General features: G+C 40.3%; 1 protein-coding gene across 1 annotated transcript in view; it reads left to right on the forward strand.

Annotated features, from left to right (window-relative positions):
* Window positions 1-17,526, forward strand: part of ly75 (lymphocyte antigen 75) — a 157,754-nt gene that overhangs the window by 89,560 nt on the left and 50,668 nt on the right. The window contains exons 18-22 of the mRNA XM_059966465.1: window positions 1,023-1,198; window positions 5,087-5,151; window positions 10,148-10,242; window positions 14,276-14,418; window positions 15,808-15,913. Of these exons, the coding sequence (XP_059822448.1) occupies window positions 1,023-1,198; window positions 5,087-5,151; window positions 10,148-10,242; window positions 14,276-14,418; window positions 15,808-15,913 (585 nt within the window). The remainder of the gene's footprint in view (window positions 1-1,022; window positions 1,199-5,086; window positions 5,152-10,147; window positions 10,243-14,275; window positions 14,419-15,807; window positions 15,914-17,526) is intronic.

Here is a 17,526-nt window from a genome sequence, read left to right on the forward strand (position 1 = left end):
TCCATATGCCTACCAGGGTGAAAGTCATTGTCTTCTGGCTGGAGAGGGAAACAAAAATAATCTGAATTACTTCAAAAGTCAAAGTACATTTCTGATCAAAGTATTTATAAATGATACAGCCTTAAGCTTCATCTCCTAAGTGGCAGCCACAAAAGAAAAAAAACAAAAGAACCCATTAAGAAAAAAGTCTAACAAACTCCCGATGTGCAGAGAGAGTAAAAACCACAAATTGTGCAAGCTGCAGCATTCAGAACTAAAGTGAGTACATTGCCACGAAGCTCAAAGCAGGCTTACATGCTCTGCCTAAGTTCATCACACAGCAGAGCAAAACCGAGCTTGCAGACACGAAGCCCGGGGCAGCTGGAGCAGGCTTACAGTGGAGCAGTGAGCAGAACTGGCCTGACTCTCACCTCCAGTCCCGTAAACTAACCTTATCAATCCATCCTACCTAGCACTTAAATTGTCCAAACACTGGGTCATTCCTTGTGCTAGGACCCGGGCCCTGTCACATCAATACACTGTAGGCCTGGACCTGGGCCCTGTCACATCAATACGTTGTGGGCCTGGACCCAGGCCCTGTCACATCGATACACTGTAGGCCTGGACCTGGGCCCTGTCACATCAATACGCTGTGGGCCTGGGCCCCACAGTTTGCATTTTCTTGTTTTTGCAAACAAGAACCTGGCAGAAGTTTAACAACAAACTCAAAGTGAAATGTAGTATGTTGAACTAAAAGGGTGTGTGGTAAACTTATGTATACCTGTCTGGACACACCCCTCTGCTGACTGCTCCTGTGGCTCCTCCCACAGACCCCTGTAAAAAGGCGATTGGGGCACTGCTCCTCTCTCAGTCTTCGAGATGCCGTGCTCCCGTTTGCTGCTAATAAAAGCCTATCGTTCACTTCCAGTCTCCGAGAGTTATTGATGGTGCATCAGGGTGTCATTCTGCTTTTACAAAAAAATCTAATACTGAGATTCTCTTTTTGTAATTGTGGCACCATTTCATTGTTTGCATTTCTTTAGATGGAGAGAGTATTCATGGACCCACAGTTGTTATTGATAATAATGAGTATTGGTTTGTGAACAATACTATGCTAAATTACCAAGAAGCAGATCTGTATTGCTCAAGAAATGACAGCAAATTGGCTTCTATAACATCCAGACCTGCAATAAAAATGATCAAGACTCATCTTCAAAAGGTAAGTTGCATTTCCCTTGACTTTCCCACGTTAGGACAAGATGAGACAGTTAGGAAGATCAAAGTAAATTTTATTATCAAAGTGCGTATATGTCATCATATACAACCATGAGATTTGTTTTCCTGTGGGCATGCTTAGCAAATCTATAGAATAGTCATTATAACAGGATCACTGAAAGAGTGCAGAAGACAGCAGACTGTGAAAATGCAAATATAAATAAATAGCAATAAGTAATGAGAGCGTGAGATAAAGCGAGTCCTTAAAGTGAGACCATTGATTGTAGGAACATTTCAATGATGGGGCAAGTGAGTGTAGTTACCCCCTTCTGTTCAAGAGCCTAATGTTTGAGGGGCAGTAACTGGTCTTGCAACTGGCGGTGCGAGTTCTGAGGCTCCCATACCTTCTACGTGATGATAGTAACAAGAAAGAGAACCAGACCTGGGTGGTGAATATGTTTGGATTTTGTGGGGAAAATACAAAAATGGAGGTTGGCAAACGTTGATATTATTAGATAGGAGCTGGGGGAGTAAACTGGGAGCGGCTGTTATCAGATAAGTTGTCGTCTGATTTAAGACCATAAGATGTAGGAGCATAATTAGGCCCTTTGGCCCATCAAGTCTGCTCCACCATTCAATCATGGCTGATCCTTTTTTCCCCTCCTCAGCACCACTCCCCAGCCTCCTTCCTGTAACTTTGATGCCTTGTCCAATCAAGACCTACCAAACTCTGCCTTAGATATACCTGACAAACTGACCTCCACAGCTGCCTGTGGTAATAAATTCCACAAATTCACCACCCTCTGGCCCAAGAAATTTCCCGCATCTGTTTTAAATGGACACCCCTCTGTCCTGAGACTGTGCCCTCTTGTCCTGGACCCCCCCCACCATGGGAAACATCCTTTCCACATCCATTCTGTTTAGGCCTTTCAACATTCGAAAGGCTTCAATGAGATCTCTCCTCATCCTTCTAAATTTCAGTGAGTACAGACCCAAAGTTATCAAACATTCCTCGAATGATAACCCTTTCATTCCCAGAATCTTCCTTGTGAACCTCCTGAACCCTCTCCAATGCCAGCACATCTTTTCTTAGATGAGGAGCCCAAAACTGTTCACAATACTCAACCTGAGGCCTTACCGGTGCCTTATAAAGCCTTGGCCTCACATCTCTGCTCTCGTATTCTAGGCCTCTTGAAATGAATACTAACATTATGTTTGCCTTCCTCACCACTGACCCTACCTGCAAGTTACCCTTCAGGGTGTTCTGCACAAGGACTCCCAAGTCCCTTTGCATCTCAGATTTTTTGATTTTCTCCTCATTTAGAAAATAGTCTGCACATTTATTTCTACTACCAAAGTGTGTGACCATGCATTTTCCAGCATTGTATTTCATTTGCCACTCTCTTGCCCATTCTCCTAATCTGTCTAAGTCCTTCTGCATCCTACCTTTTTCCTCAACACTAGCTGCCCTTTCACCAATCTTCATGTCACTTGCAAACTTGGCAACAAAGCCATCTATTCCATCATCTAAATCATTGATATACAGCATAAAAAGAAGTGGTCACAACACTGATCCCTGCAGAACACCACTAGTCACTAACAACCAACTAGACAAGGATTCTTTTATTCCCACTCGTTGCATCCTACCAATCAGCCAATGCTCTAACCATAGCCAGTCACTTTCCTGTAATACTATGGGCTCTTAACTTAGTAAACATGTTGTGGGTGTTGTTTAAAGACCAGCTGATCAAACTCAGTGCCAGCATGTCCCAGTAAGGAGGAAGGATGACAATGGCAGAGCAGCAGGAATTTGAATGACAAGAGAGGCTTTGAATTTGATCAAAAATAAAAAGGAAGTGTATGCAAGATTAAGAAATTTAACATCAGTCAGAGTCTTTAAAGAACAGAGGGGATAGCAGAAAGTAGCTCAAGCAGAGGATTAGAAAGACTAAAAGGGTCCATGAAATGTTCTTGGTAAGTAAGGGTGAAGATAATCCCAAACCATTTTATACTTCCATTAAAAACAAAAAAGATTATGAGTGAGGATTGAAGGACTACTTAAGGATTAAGGAGGAAATTTATGCTTGGTATCCAAAGATGTGGGTGAGGTACTTCCTTGGAAAAAGTATTCAGCCCCCTCAACTATTTTCATATCCTACTGACTCATTTCTGAAGTTAAAATATATTGAAGTAGGATTTTTTAAGCTGATCTGCAAAACATTGTGCATCCTGTCAAATCAAAAGAAGAATTCCAAAACTAGTCAACAATCCGCTAAAAATTATAAACCAGAATTGTGACACTGAAAAAGTATTCATCCCATTTTAACTACGACACTAATTTTCCTCAAGTACAATGTACAGTATTATTTACCAGTTCACCCAGATTGTTGATTCTCAGCCAATAGTTTGATTGTTATCCTAAAGATTGAATCATAAAGGGGAACAGTCTTTCCTCTCAGCCAAGAGTACAAAATGCTATGTAATCCCGGATGTGTGAACTTTAAGGTTCTAATAAAGTATTAATTAAAATATTTAGCCTTTTTATATCTGTGATTCTCAAGGAACATCATTGTGGACTTCAGGAAGGTGTAGATGAACCATCCCCCTTTGTGAATACATGGGTCCTCCGTAGAGAGAGTTGAGTGCACCAAGTTCCTGGGAGTTCAGATCATCTGGTCCCTCAACATCACCTCCCTGAATAACGTGTCACAGCAGCGCCTCCAGTTTCCTCAATAAGGGGATTGAGGAAAGTGAGGCTCTCCCCCCACCATCAGTTGCATTCTATAGGAGTGCGATTGAGAGTGTCCTGACAAGTTGCATCTCCATCTGGTATCTGAGCAGCCGAGCATTGGAATGGAAAGGATCATTGGGGTCTTCCTACCATCCATCAAGGACATTTATCAGGAGTGCTGCAGACACAGGACCTTTAGTATTATTATGTACCCCACCCTTCTATCCAGCAGCCTCTTTGACTGTCTACCATCAGGAAGGAGACTCTAATGCATAAATAGTTAGAATAGGAAACAGTTTCTTCCCCCAGGCCATTAGGCTTCTGGACTCCCTACCACATGACATTCAAAGTGTCACTAGTTAATCTGTTCTGTACCCTACAATATTTAATTTGTGCATTTTAGTTTGCTTATGTATAACTCGTGTAGATTTCATCCTTCATAAGTTATTATGTGTTAATGTGTAATATGCATACTACAGTCCTTTACACTGTGGTTTGGAGAAACGTTGACTCATTTTGATGGTGTACATGTATATGACAATGAACTTGACTTGACATGCAATTTCAATGATGTCAGGTTTTTTCCAAACCCTTTGCTATTTTATCTTGTGTTGTTGTTACCAATGTTCTCTATGCTGATGTATATTAAATTGCAAATTACCACATACAACTTGATCATCTGGCCCATTATGCCTACAGCTACTAATGACATAACTGCTGAAATAGTCTTTTTAAATGTTCAGGCAGTTAGAATTCACATAATTGAGTGGAAGAAGGACTGTGTTACCTAAATTTTTATGGCATAATGTACCTATTGAATTCGGAAAAATGAATCATTGACCTCTCTTCAAAAACACCATTTGCTAATATTTATGTCTGCATTTGGGTTAGGATCACCAGATTACATATAGGCTCATCTGGAATAATGAAAATGCTGGACCAAGTTAAGGAAAAAGAGCTTCCCTATGAGTCAGAGAGAGATATCATGTCAAGAGGCAAAGCACATCACCAATCTCCCAAAATGGGAAGGAATATTGAGATGATGAGTTATTTTTATCAAACAGAGAAATAGAATTGGAAGAAAATAACGTTCAGCTTGAAGCTGCATTGAATGAATATTTCGTTTTTATTATTTCCTTTCCTCATCCCCATTCCTCACAGCACTTCCCTTCATTGACAAAGTGGTGGATAAAGAAAATCAATTACAATAGAACATATAGTCATTTGTAAGTATATAAATATTATTTGCATAACTTTACTGCTTATTGTGTTCCTTTCAGTTAGTTTACAAATTGTTTCCACAATGCAGTGGAATTGACACATCTGATCTTCAGAAATGTAGTTTATTGAAATATTCTTACTCTTTTCTCTATTCTTTCATCTTTGTGAAAATCTACTTCAAATGCAATATATGTTGTATTTGTATAATATTATCTTGTAATGGAAATGGCAGTTTCAACACAGAAGCCCTATGCTTTAGAGTGCTACCTAGTAGCTTAATTAAGTACTTCTGTGCACAGGAAATCCATAACATCTCCACATGTAGTTATTGATCTATTTGACCTTACTGAAAATGATTGGAAGTAAGTTATTGGTTATTATCCAGTAATCCAATTCCAGAAGTAAATGTGCAAGTGTTGATATTAGCTGAGGATTTATTCTTGTAACATTTATTGCTGATCTATATAAGAACAAGTGTTTAGTTCATTGAGATAGTGATCAACAACTAGTAAATCCAACACTCTTTGCTCACTAGGATCAATTTTAAATATAAAATACTTTATTTGTTATCATAAATAGCTTCTTAAACAAAAAAAAAGTTATTTCTTTTTTTCAAAGGCAACTCATCAAACCATAGGAACTTCCATTGCTGGAAGCACAAAATAAAAACTCAGGATGATAGAAATATTCAGCAAGCTTTTGTTGTCTATATCTCCATCTTGCAAAGTTTGGAACTTGGAACTGATATGATAACTAGATTGGAACTGACTTTCTGGCTCTTCTCCAGCTGAATTTCCATGGCTTCCACCTGGACTGGGGGGGGGGGGCAGAATCATGTTAGTGGACAATGTGATGCATAATGGTTCAAGAGTAGTCCCTGTCTGAGCTCTCTAAAGCAGTCTTTGTATGGATCAACTCTTTAAAAACTGTTTGGAACTGGACCACCTGCATGCTCCCCACTGAGCTGTGCATTGTCTAGATTTGGAAATATTTCACTGATTCTTTTACACTGGTGGGTCTGTATCCCAGCACTGGCTGCCCTGCAGCATTCTGGGAGTATGTTTGTCAGAATGATTCAAGAAGACAGCTTGCCATCACCTTCACAAAAGTGATAAAGAATGGGAAAGAAATGTTAGCCTTGTCAACATTGCTGAGAACCCAAAACAGTGAATAACCTTCAACCCTGTAACCATCTTCAAGTTTGATAATTACCATCTGTAAATGTACTCAGCATTCAAGGGAAAACTGCCTCATTCTAGTTGGTACTGAAACATTCCAATATTTTTCTGTTACTTTGAGTCATAGTTAGTTCAGTACTTCCAGGTTACCTTGCAATTCTCTGCCCTTAATAAACTTCAACATTTCCAAAGCAATGAAACCATATTACCTACTTAATTACATTAACACTTGAGCCAGTTACATATTGTAGACAATTTAGCTGATAGGCTGACTGTCCAAGTAGGCTTAAAGTCCCTGCTTGCTCCTGCCCCGCTGAACTTGTTTCCTCATACCTTGACTCCATTCTATCTCCCTTGGTTCAGTCCTTTCCCATCTACCTCAGCAATGTTCCTCATGCTCACAATCTCCTCAGTAATTTTCAGTTTCCTGGCCCTGACGGCCTCACCTTCACCATAGATGTCCGGATCCAATTCTCTTCTATTACACATCAAGAAGGCCTCAAAGCTCTCCGCTTCTTTATCAATGAAAGAATCAACCACATTCCCTCCACCACCAACCTCCTCTGTTGGGCTGAACTGATCCTTGCCCTCAACAATTTTTCCTTGGGCTCCTTGCACTTTCCCCAGACTCGAGAGGTTACCATGAGCACCCATATGGTTTCCTGCTATGTTTGCCTCTTTGCTGGCTAGGTAGAACAGTCCATATTCCAAGCTTTCCCAGGTAATGCTCCCCATCTCTTCTTCCACCACGTTGATGACTGCATTGGTGCTGCTTCACACACCCATGCTAAGCTCATTAATTTCATTAACTTTACCTCCAACTTTCACCCTGTACTTAAGTTCACTCAGTCCATTTCTGACACCTTCCTTGCCTTTCTCAAACTTTTTGTCTCCATCTCTGGGGACAAACTGTCAACCGACATCTTTTATAAAGCTACTGATTCCCACTGTTATCTTGACTATACCTCTTCCGACCCTATCTTCTGGAAAAATGCTTTTTTCTTTCATCAGTTCATTCACCTCCAACGCATCTGTTCCCAGGATGTAGATTCTGTTTGCAAGACATCAAAGATGTCCTCCTCCTTCAAAGAATGTGGTTTCCCTTCCTCCTCTGTTGGTGATGCCCTCACCTGCATCTCTTCCATTTCCGGAACATCTACGCTCACCCTATTTTGCAACGTCTTTGCAAAGAGAGTTCCTCTGTCCTTACCTACCACCCAATGTGCCTCCACATCGAACACATCATCCTCTGCAACTTCTGCCATCCCCAAAGGGATCCTAACACTAAATGTGCCCTTACCTCCCCTCCTCTGTCTGCTTTCTATGGGAACCGCTCTCTCCATGATTCCCTGGTCTATTCATCTCTCCCGGCACTTATTCCTGCAAGTGCTACAACTGCCCATGCACCTCCTCCCTTTCCTCCATTCAGGGCCCCAAACAGACCTTCCAGGTGAGGCAAGACTTCACCTGGGAATCAGCTGGGGTCATCTATTGTGTCCAGTCTTCCGGATGCAGCCTCCTCTAACCAGTGAGACCATCCATAAATTGGAAGACAACTTCATCGAGCAACTCTGCTCCATCTGTCATAAACAGAACTTTCCAGTGGCCAAACATTTTAGTTCCAATTTTCATTCCTGTTCCAACATGTTGGTCCATGGCCTCCTCTTATTCCAAGATGAGGCAACCCTCAGAGTAGGGGAGCATTACCTAAAATACTGTCTGAGTACCCTCCAACCTGATGACATGAACATCAATTTCTCATTCTGCTGAAAATAAATAACCTCCCCCTCCCCTTTTCTACTCCCACTCTAGCCTCTTACCTCTTCTCACCTACCTATCATCTCCCCCGGGTCCCCACCCTCTTCCATTTCACCAATGATCCATCTCCTCTCCTATCAAATCCCTTCTTCTCCAGCTCTTCATTTGCTTCGCTCATCATATTCTAGCTTTCCTCCTTCCCCTCCCATTACCTTTTTTTTCTGCTGTCTTCCCCCTTCCTTTTCAGTCCTGAAGAAGGGTCTCAGCTCGAAACGTCGACTGTTTATTCATTTCCATAGATGCTGCCTGACCTGCTGAGTTCTTCCAGTATTTTGTGTGTGTTGTGTGTTCCAACATCTGCAGACTTTCTTGTGTAGGTGATAGGAACACGAAAGAGTTCCAAGCTAATCCATGCCATGGAGTGATATCTTGCACAAAGGAAGATTGCTGAGATTATTGGAAGTTAATTATCCCAGTCCCAGGCCATCATTGCAAACAATTAACCTTCTTAAGAGTGGCAACCTAGGTCCAGCCATTTTCATCAGTGTGTGTTCTTCCGGAATAAGGTCGGAAGTGGGAATATTGATTGATAGTTACACGAGCTCAGTTACATTTCTAAATCCTCAGCAAATGCTTGGATAAAGCAGTGCCTAGGCAACATTCAAATGTGGTCAGATCTGTGGTGCACATTTCATTTACCACTTAAGTAAAAGGCAATAGCCATAGTTAACAAGAGAGTCTTAACTGTCATCAAGACCACTGCCGTTAATATCCTGAGATAGTCAATGGCCAGAAACTCAATTAGAAAAGCCACATAAATTTTGTCATGACAAAATCAGTTTAGAGACTGGAATTCCTATCACAAACACAAATAACACCCGAATGTCTTTCTACCATCTAAAAGATGCAAATCAGGAGCAAATTGGAATGTTCTCTAAATACCCAGTGGTGTAGAGCACCAAAGACCCTGTGTGTGGGCCTTTTCAAAACACCTGAGTACTCCAAGACACACAAAATGCTTGAGGATCTCAGCTGGCCAGACAGGTTCTATGGAAAAGAATGCAGTCAACATTTCGGGTTAGACCCTTCAGCAGGACTGAAGGGTTGATATTCATGCCATCAGGTTGGAGGGTACCCAGGCAGGATATAAGGTATTGCTCCTGCACCCTGAGGGTGGCCTCATCTTGGCACAAGAAGAGGCCATGGATCAACACTTCGAAATGGGAATGGGAGTCGGAATCTGCAAGCTTTCTTCCATTAAGCAACTTAGTCAGCTTGTCTGTTTTGAAACAAGCCAAATTAAACAAGGCATTATACTTTACCTTTTGAACAGCAAAGTACCTGGTGCAGTAACCAACATCCTACTTTCTACAGACAATGCATCTGCTATATACAGAGCTTGTTTGCAAAGTTGTGTTTTCAAACTTTAAGCTGACTACTGCTTGCCATGTTCATTTTCAGAATTAAAGAGTAACTCTCGCTTACAATCAGAAGTTAAACAAAGTTGGGCTTAACCTACAACTGTTTGATCTTACAAGTGAGAGCTGCTGTGTTTAGAAAGCCAAAGTTGGCAAAACAGGAGGCCCCTGGCCCAGGAAGTGAATATCCAACACAGCCTTTGCTGAATTTCATTGACTTCCAGACCTGCAGATCCTCAGATTTGAAAGTTTTGTCCTCTTGGTTAGACATCTCTAAATATCCTTCAAAAGTACACTGAGATATAGTTTGTGCATTCTATCTGCTCCTTGACATACTTCCTTCCCTTTCCCCCTCTTCGGCGAATGGACAATCATTCACTTACCCCATGCTCTAGAATGTGTTTTCTGAATCTCTTGCCATTCTCCTAACTCCTCTTTTGAGATCCTCCTTAAAATCCTCTTCATTATTTGCTTCTTACAATATTTCCCTTTGGGCTACCTACCCATTTTTTTCCTCTTTCTCTTTTATATATGTATATGTTATTGTATATTTTATATATATAATCTTAACCAAGAACCGATTTTTTAAAAACTAGCAATTATACCTATATTTTTACTGTGACTGTACATATTTTCTTCCTTTCTAGTATAAATCCTTATGACTTTTACAATCGGTTTTTCTCCTACCACAACCAGTACTGGAATTGTTGGTTTATAACTTCTAATTATATCAGATGGAGAGGTAAGTAACCTGTGTGTGATATTTCAGTTATGATTCAGCTTACTGGTTCATTGTTCTCATTGATAGAAATATAGTGTTTAGGATGGTGGTGAATATTGGAGGCTCAGGTTGAGGCATGTGATGTGGTGGCGTTCGCTGAGTTTGGCAGTTGGCTTAACAGACATTTCATCATTAGTCGAGGTGACATCCTCAGTACGCAATTGTTGGTATTTCTCTCTGGGAGTGATTTCATTTCTTTAGGCCACCATTCATTTACCTTGATCCTGACTGGCTACCCCTTCAATTGACCTTTGAATTCTATTGGCTCACATTTTTTTTACTGTTAGGGGTTCGTAGATGGCATCTATTTCTATGTGCTTGTTTATGGAGTTACCAGAAGAGAACCACACTTCTAAAAATTCTCATGCCTGCCTTGTGTTTGCCTGCGCCAGAACTCCACAATGTTCCAGTTCATGTGGTGCCCTCATGTGTCTCGTGTACCAAGATCAGTGACAGTGCTATCTTTTCTAGCCTTTCAATTCCATATTTCAAATTTGAAGGGCAGATTTATAAACAACTCAAAGGAATGTCGATGGAATTACTGATATCCACTTCGTTGCCAAGGCAGTTATGCAAAGGCTAGAAAGGACAGTGCTTCCAGACTTCAAACCAAAACTCTGGGGTGTGGTATATAGCTGATACCTTTGTCATAATCAAACAAAATGAAATAGTGGATAGCTTTAACCAAGTCAACAACATATTCAGGGACATTGTTTACAACGGAAAGCCAAAGTAGCAATTGGCTCACGTTCCTGGACATACTTGTCACAAGAAGGACGGACAGTACATTAGAGACATCCGTCTACTGGAAGACTGGGTATTGAACTACCATAACAAATACCATAGCAACTACCTAGCCTGCCACAAGAAAAGCATTCACACCCTATTTGAGAGAGTACTAATACACCCCAGCACCACCAAACTTCGAGCCAGGGAAGAGAAGCGCTTACACAAAGTGCTTCAGAGCCACAATTACCCAGGGTATTTCAGCAGAAGATGCTTACCAAGGAGAGAAAGTCGTACAGACCTTACTCAACGCATAGTGAATGTGTGACCTTGTCCTACATCAAAATTATCTCAGAAATGACAGCTCAACAGCTCAAACCTCTCAGCATCACAATTGCTCATAAATCAACAGCAACTTTAAGGAGCTTGTCTCAAGAACCAAGGTACCAGTAAAGACAGCCGATAACTGCAATGTGGTGCACAGGATCACCTGTGGAGGCTGCAACAAGAACTAAGTCGGACAGACAGGACACAAACCCACAACTCATTTACAGGAACACAGACTGATGGTACCTAACCATGATCCACTGTTGTTGATCTCGGTAAATGAAGACCAAGGAGGACACCACGTTAACTGTGACGTTCTGGAGGTTCTGCCGCTGGCAAACCTGAAACAGGCATGAAAATGTTTAGAAGCATGGTTCTCTTCTGATAACTCCATAAGCAAACATATAGAAATAAACACCTTTCATGAACCCCCTAAGAGACAAAAATTAGAATTCAAAAGTCAATTGAAGGGGTAGTCATTCAGGACCAAGTCAAGTGAATGGGGGTGGGGGGCTATATAAATGTTAGCACTACCAAACAGAAACACCAACAACTGTACACTGAGGATGTCACCCCAACTGGTGATGATATGTCTGCAAGCTAATTGCCAAGCTCAGTGAAGGCCGCAATATCAAGCCAAAAATTAATATACAATCTTCTGCAATTGTACTGGTCTAAGTGTCATCAGCTATCCTACTCAATCAGTTGTTTCTCCCTTTTTCATTTGATTTCTCTCCATGCTGCTGAATTTCCTGATGATAATTATTTTTGGATCATCGTTGATAACCATGTGAAATGCCGATCATGTTTGGGCTTATAGACAGATCAATGGAATGTGTGTGATTTTAATTGTGTTAGTTTGCCACTTTTCCACTGTGTAAAGGTAACATCAATCTGCCTTCTCCCTATCCTTCATTGACCAGGGTAATTTTTTTCTAATTATTTTCTCAAAAGGCTTTTCAGCTTGAATTTCCTTTATACATTAGTGCATTCAAGCTGCTGCTTACACACACAGTCTCTAATAAAATCTTTCTGTTATGGTGCGACCGCATCAGCCTCCAGGGTTTTAGAGGCTCCGATTCTCCAGAATACAAATAGCTGCTTCTATTCATCTTTAAAGATTCATGTTTTGGTGCCAACATTTGGACATTTAAAGAGCACCTGAACCCAGGTTGGTGCTCAGTCATCAACTCAACTTTGGTTCAGTCTGCAAACACATTTAGGATTTCTGTCCTGTTTGGGTTCTTGTCTAGTTGCATCAGGTTCTCGTCTCATCTCTAGTCAAGAACCCTGTTCTCATCTCAGTCCTGAAATCATGTCTCAATTCTAGTCCCTGTTATGCGAGCACTTGGGTCCTTATCATCCTTACCTCAGCCTCTCGTCGCACTTTTGGAACCCTTCTTTCCTGTCTCATCCTTTTCCTGATATTTTTCACAGAATTATGTATCATATGCTGTGTTGGACCAAAGCAGTTCATTTAGCCCAACAGATCTACAATATCATTATGCTCAAGGTTTCTCCCAATATTTCCTATTAAACTCTATATTCCTTCCTCCTTTACATGCTTTTCTAACCTCACCTTAAATGTAATTTCACTATACTTGCCTTAACCAATTATGTGGTGGGAAACTCAGGCCTCTTTCTGTAGTTTCCTCTGAGTTCCCTAACAGATGCTTCCTTTCATTAGGGTTCAAAAGATTCAGAGATTCATTTATTATCAAAGTATGTATGCAGGATACAACTCTGAGATTCATCTTCTCCAGATAACCATGAAATAAAGAACAATGTGATCATCAGCAACCCCTTCCTCACACACATGGGAAAAAATTGCACAGACAGCAACAAAAACATTTACCCTTTCCCACACATAAAAACAGATCATGCAAATGCCACGAATATCAACCCCCAAACTTACATAAAAAAACTAACAAATCACGCTAAATGGCAAAAAGAAAACACAGAATATAAAAAAGGTAAAGTTGAAAGAGACCAATTTGAGCTGCAGTCCACAGTCCATAAATCTATAAACATAGAAACATAGAAAACCTACAGCACAATACAGGCCCTTTGGCCCACAAAGCTGTGCTGAATATGTACGTACTTTAGAAATTACCTAGGGTTACCCATAGCCCTCTCTAAGAGTTTTCCCATGATTTCCTACACCATTCTTAATTCTCTCCTTCACAATGAAGACCAATAAATGTATGTCATCTCCCTTCTCAACTACCTGTTGGACCTGCCAACTAACTATGTATGTTTAGTGCACTGAATCACCTGGATCCTCAGGGCTTAACTCTTTCTCAATCTTTCAACATTTGTATAACAATTCACATACCTGTTACCCAACTGCAGGAACTCCTACTTCAACACATTACACAGTTATTGCTCCATCACTAAATCTATCTCAAATCCAATTGCAGAATCATTACATCCTCATCACCATGTGTCCTTCCACTTAATCTTACATCATTGGCAAACTTGGAAATCTTTTATTTCATCCCTCTTCCAGATCATTAATGTAAATAATAAACAATTGAGAGTCAAGAACCAGTCTCCAGGATTCTCTTCTCGTTAAGGACCCATTTATCCCAATTCCATGTTTCTGTGACAGCAAGTTTTCAACCCATGCTCACCCTTCCTCCAATACCATTGGCATTGGCCCAGCCTTTCAAGTGCTTTTGAAGAATTTTGGATGCTGCAGTACACTTGATGTTGTTTGGAGTGGGAGGGTGGTGGTTTCAAACAGAAAAAAAGTGTTGGGGAGACTAAAAATATCAGATGTTTCCCAGGGAGGTGGGGTGCCAAGTCATCCAGATGTATGTGGGTTAATCTGAATTTTCAAAAACATAGCACTGTTTTATTTTAGTGTAGGGGAACAGATTTCTAGACCTTTGTGCCTTTAATGTTTCGGTGTTTCCCCCCCTCCCTCCCTCCCCCACAGAAAATTACAAAGATATTGATTGTTTCAGACGTCTTCCATTTATTTGTCAGAAGATAAACATATCTTCTCTGGAGCCATGGTCTAATGAAACCAGTGATAACAATAGTCCATGTACAGGTGATTGGATTCCTTTTGGAGATAAAGTAAGTCAGGACACCTATATATCACTTCTAACTTTAGCAATAAGGACCTCTTACTCCATAGAATTTCTAATTTTAATGGAATTTTCATGCAGTTTTGTAAGATACTGAAAAGTAATGTTTAGTATGATGCATCACAAAAGACAGAATTAAGAAACGATAAGAAGAGTTTGATTCAATTGGCTGGCACCAGTCCAGAATGATCTGACCTTTACCTCCTTTTCTCAGTGTTGTTTTGGGTGCAGATTACTCTTGTGTTTGCAAAGTCTCCAGTAAGGAAGTCTGAATTTTCCTGATTTTCTTTTATGCTTTTTCATGACGTTATCTCTTTACTTGTGACTGGTTCAGTGCATTGCCTCCGACAGTGAAACAAGCACAGCACAGGCTAGCATACCAGCTGTTCAGCATCTGACAATTGGGAAATTGACAATTTGCAAAAATTGAACTGTATTGTAATCCTGAACATCTGCCTTGTCTGTAAGGAGTTTGTACCTTCTCCCCATGACCGTGTGGGTTTCCTCTGGGTGCACCAGGTTCCTCCCACAGTCCAAAGAAGTTCCAGTTGGTAGGTTAATTTGTCATTGTAAATTACCCCGTGATTAGGCTATAGTTAAATTGGGGGGTGCTGGGTGGCATGGCTGAGAGGGCCAAAAGGACCATTCCTTGCTGCATCTCAATAAATAAAATAGAGAAAAGTAGGGAAGTTATGTTTTGTATTCTCCAGATACATTATGTGTTTTTGTTTTTTTTTTATTTGGTATATGCTAAACCTTTTCATTATTGCAGATCACTCACAAATGTTTCTGATTTAAGGTTTTGATACCAGGATTGCAAAGTTGTAAAAATATGCTACTTTGTGAAAGGAGTCTTTTTTTTCCAAATTATTCATGACTCTGATCAAAACAGTCACTTCCAAAAAAAAAGTAAATATCAAAAGGTTCCAATACTATTTTAAAATTCTTTGTTCAAAATAATAGCATTATTAGTAGTCATTATCCAAACTATCTTTGAGGTTGATAGCAAACTAACTTCTTGATTTAACACCTACCTTGGATAAAGTACTTCTCCTGTATTGTTAAGTAAGTCTGTTCCTAGATCTTGGCACCAGTGATGACAGAGAAGGATGGATTTCCAAATTAAGATGCTGTGTGACTAGGACAGGGGATCTTGCTTGCTGCCTACAACTTAAAGATCATGGGTTTGAAAAGTAATTTTGAATAAACTTGGTCAAGTTGTTGAGTCTTGCTTCTGGTGTGCAGTGCAGTCCCGGGGACATTTTACTTTTCAGGCCAGAGGAGGGTGCCCCAGTCAAAAATCTTGTTGTGTCTCTTGACTGTTTTTTTGGAGTAGCAAAATTATATTGATAATGATGTTTATCTAATTTGATCTTAGTGCTATAACTTTATAAAGCCACGATACCTTTCATGGAAAGCAGGACGACGTTTCTGTCAAAGCATTGGTGGTGACATGCTAACGATAGATAATTCAGTAGAGCAAGGTATGTTATTAGTTCAATAATATTGTAAAATATTTGCAATTTCTAAAGCATTGTGTTTTGTTTCCTTTACAGAAGATTTGCAGCAATTTTTAATGTATTATTTTAGCAATGTAGTCTAGCATTTTGAGTGCCACCTGGAAGTTTTTTTGGTCAGGTAATTAAACACATCTTCAGGTCTGGTGGGCTTGAAGTGTGAAGTTATTGCAAATTAACTTATAACTGAAGACAAAACAATTCATAAAATATATGTGAAATCAGTGACCTAATATTCATCTGACAACAAGATATTCAGTTGCACAGAACACCGCTGCATAGAACATTCTGTCTAGCTACAACCTGTGAAGACAGCTGCACAATTCAGCCAATAAGTTAAGTACTTAGTATATTTTTCTGAATGTAGCACTGGAAAGAGCTAAGATCCTGGTACCATTGTAAGATCTATAAAACATCCAAAAAGAGTAGATCATTTAGCCCTTCGCATTTGCTTTGCTTTTTGGGGTAATGACTGATCTAATCTTAACCTCAGCATCACTTCCTTGCCTTTCCCTGCAGTTCAAAACTCTACTCCTCTAAGCATTGAATGCATTCAATGACTCAGCCTTCGCATTTATCTTGTGTTCCAAAGATCCTGTGAACTTTTTATTACGAATCTCATTTTAAAATAAGTGACCTTTTATTTTGAAATGATGTTTTGTTCTAGATTCCCTCATGGGGCAAATTTTCATCAACATCTAACTTGCCGGCTCGTATCAAACACAGTTTTGTGTTTCTCATGCAACTTGGGTTGACGCTTCCTTAATTACTTCATCAGAATTAGGTTTAATATCACCAGCATATGTCATAAACATTTGTTGTCTTTGCGGCAGCAGGACAATGCAATAGGTAATCATAGGAAAAAGACTGAGAATTACAGTTACAATTACTGTTTACAGAATTAAATAAGTAGTGCAAAAATAGAAATTAAAAAAGTAATGAGGTAGTGTTCATGGGTTCAAAATCTATTCAAAAATCGAATGGCAATGGGGAAGAAACTGTTCCTGAATTGCTGAGTGTGTGTCTTTGTGCTTCTGTACCTCCTTCCTGATGGTAGGAATGAGAACAAGGCATAACCTGGCTGATGGAGGTCTTTAAAGATGGATGCTGCTTTTTTGAGGCATCACTCCTTGAAGATGTCCTGGATACAATGGAGGCTGGTGCCCATGACAGAGTTGACTGTTTACAACTCTCTGCAGCTTATTTTGATCCAGTGCAGTAGCCCCCACCGCACCACTCCCCCCAATACCAGACGGTGATGCAGCCAGTTAGAATGCTCTCCACGGTATTCCTGTAGAAATTTGAGAATGTCTTTGGTGACATACCAGATCTCCTCAATCTCTGAATGAAGTATAGCCAGTGTTGCGCCTTCTTGGTAGCTGCATTGACAAGCATTCCTTAATTGTTACCATACATCACTAACCAACATTGATTTCCCGGTGTTATTGCTAGCCACAATGTCTTTTAAGGAATTGAATCACATTGTCTCAGGTGAGTCATAGTCATGGAGCTTAGAAGCAGGGCCTCCATCCATTCCAACTAACTTACTGACCCGAACTGTTTCTGTTTGCCTGTGTTTG

Source organism: Hypanus sabinus, chromosome 4 (genome assembly GCF_030144855.1).
Source record: "Hypanus sabinus isolate sHypSab1 chromosome 4, sHypSab1.hap1, whole genome shotgun sequence".
Lineage (NCBI taxonomy): Eukaryota > Metazoa > Chordata > Chondrichthyes > Myliobatiformes > Dasyatidae > Hypanus > Hypanus sabinus.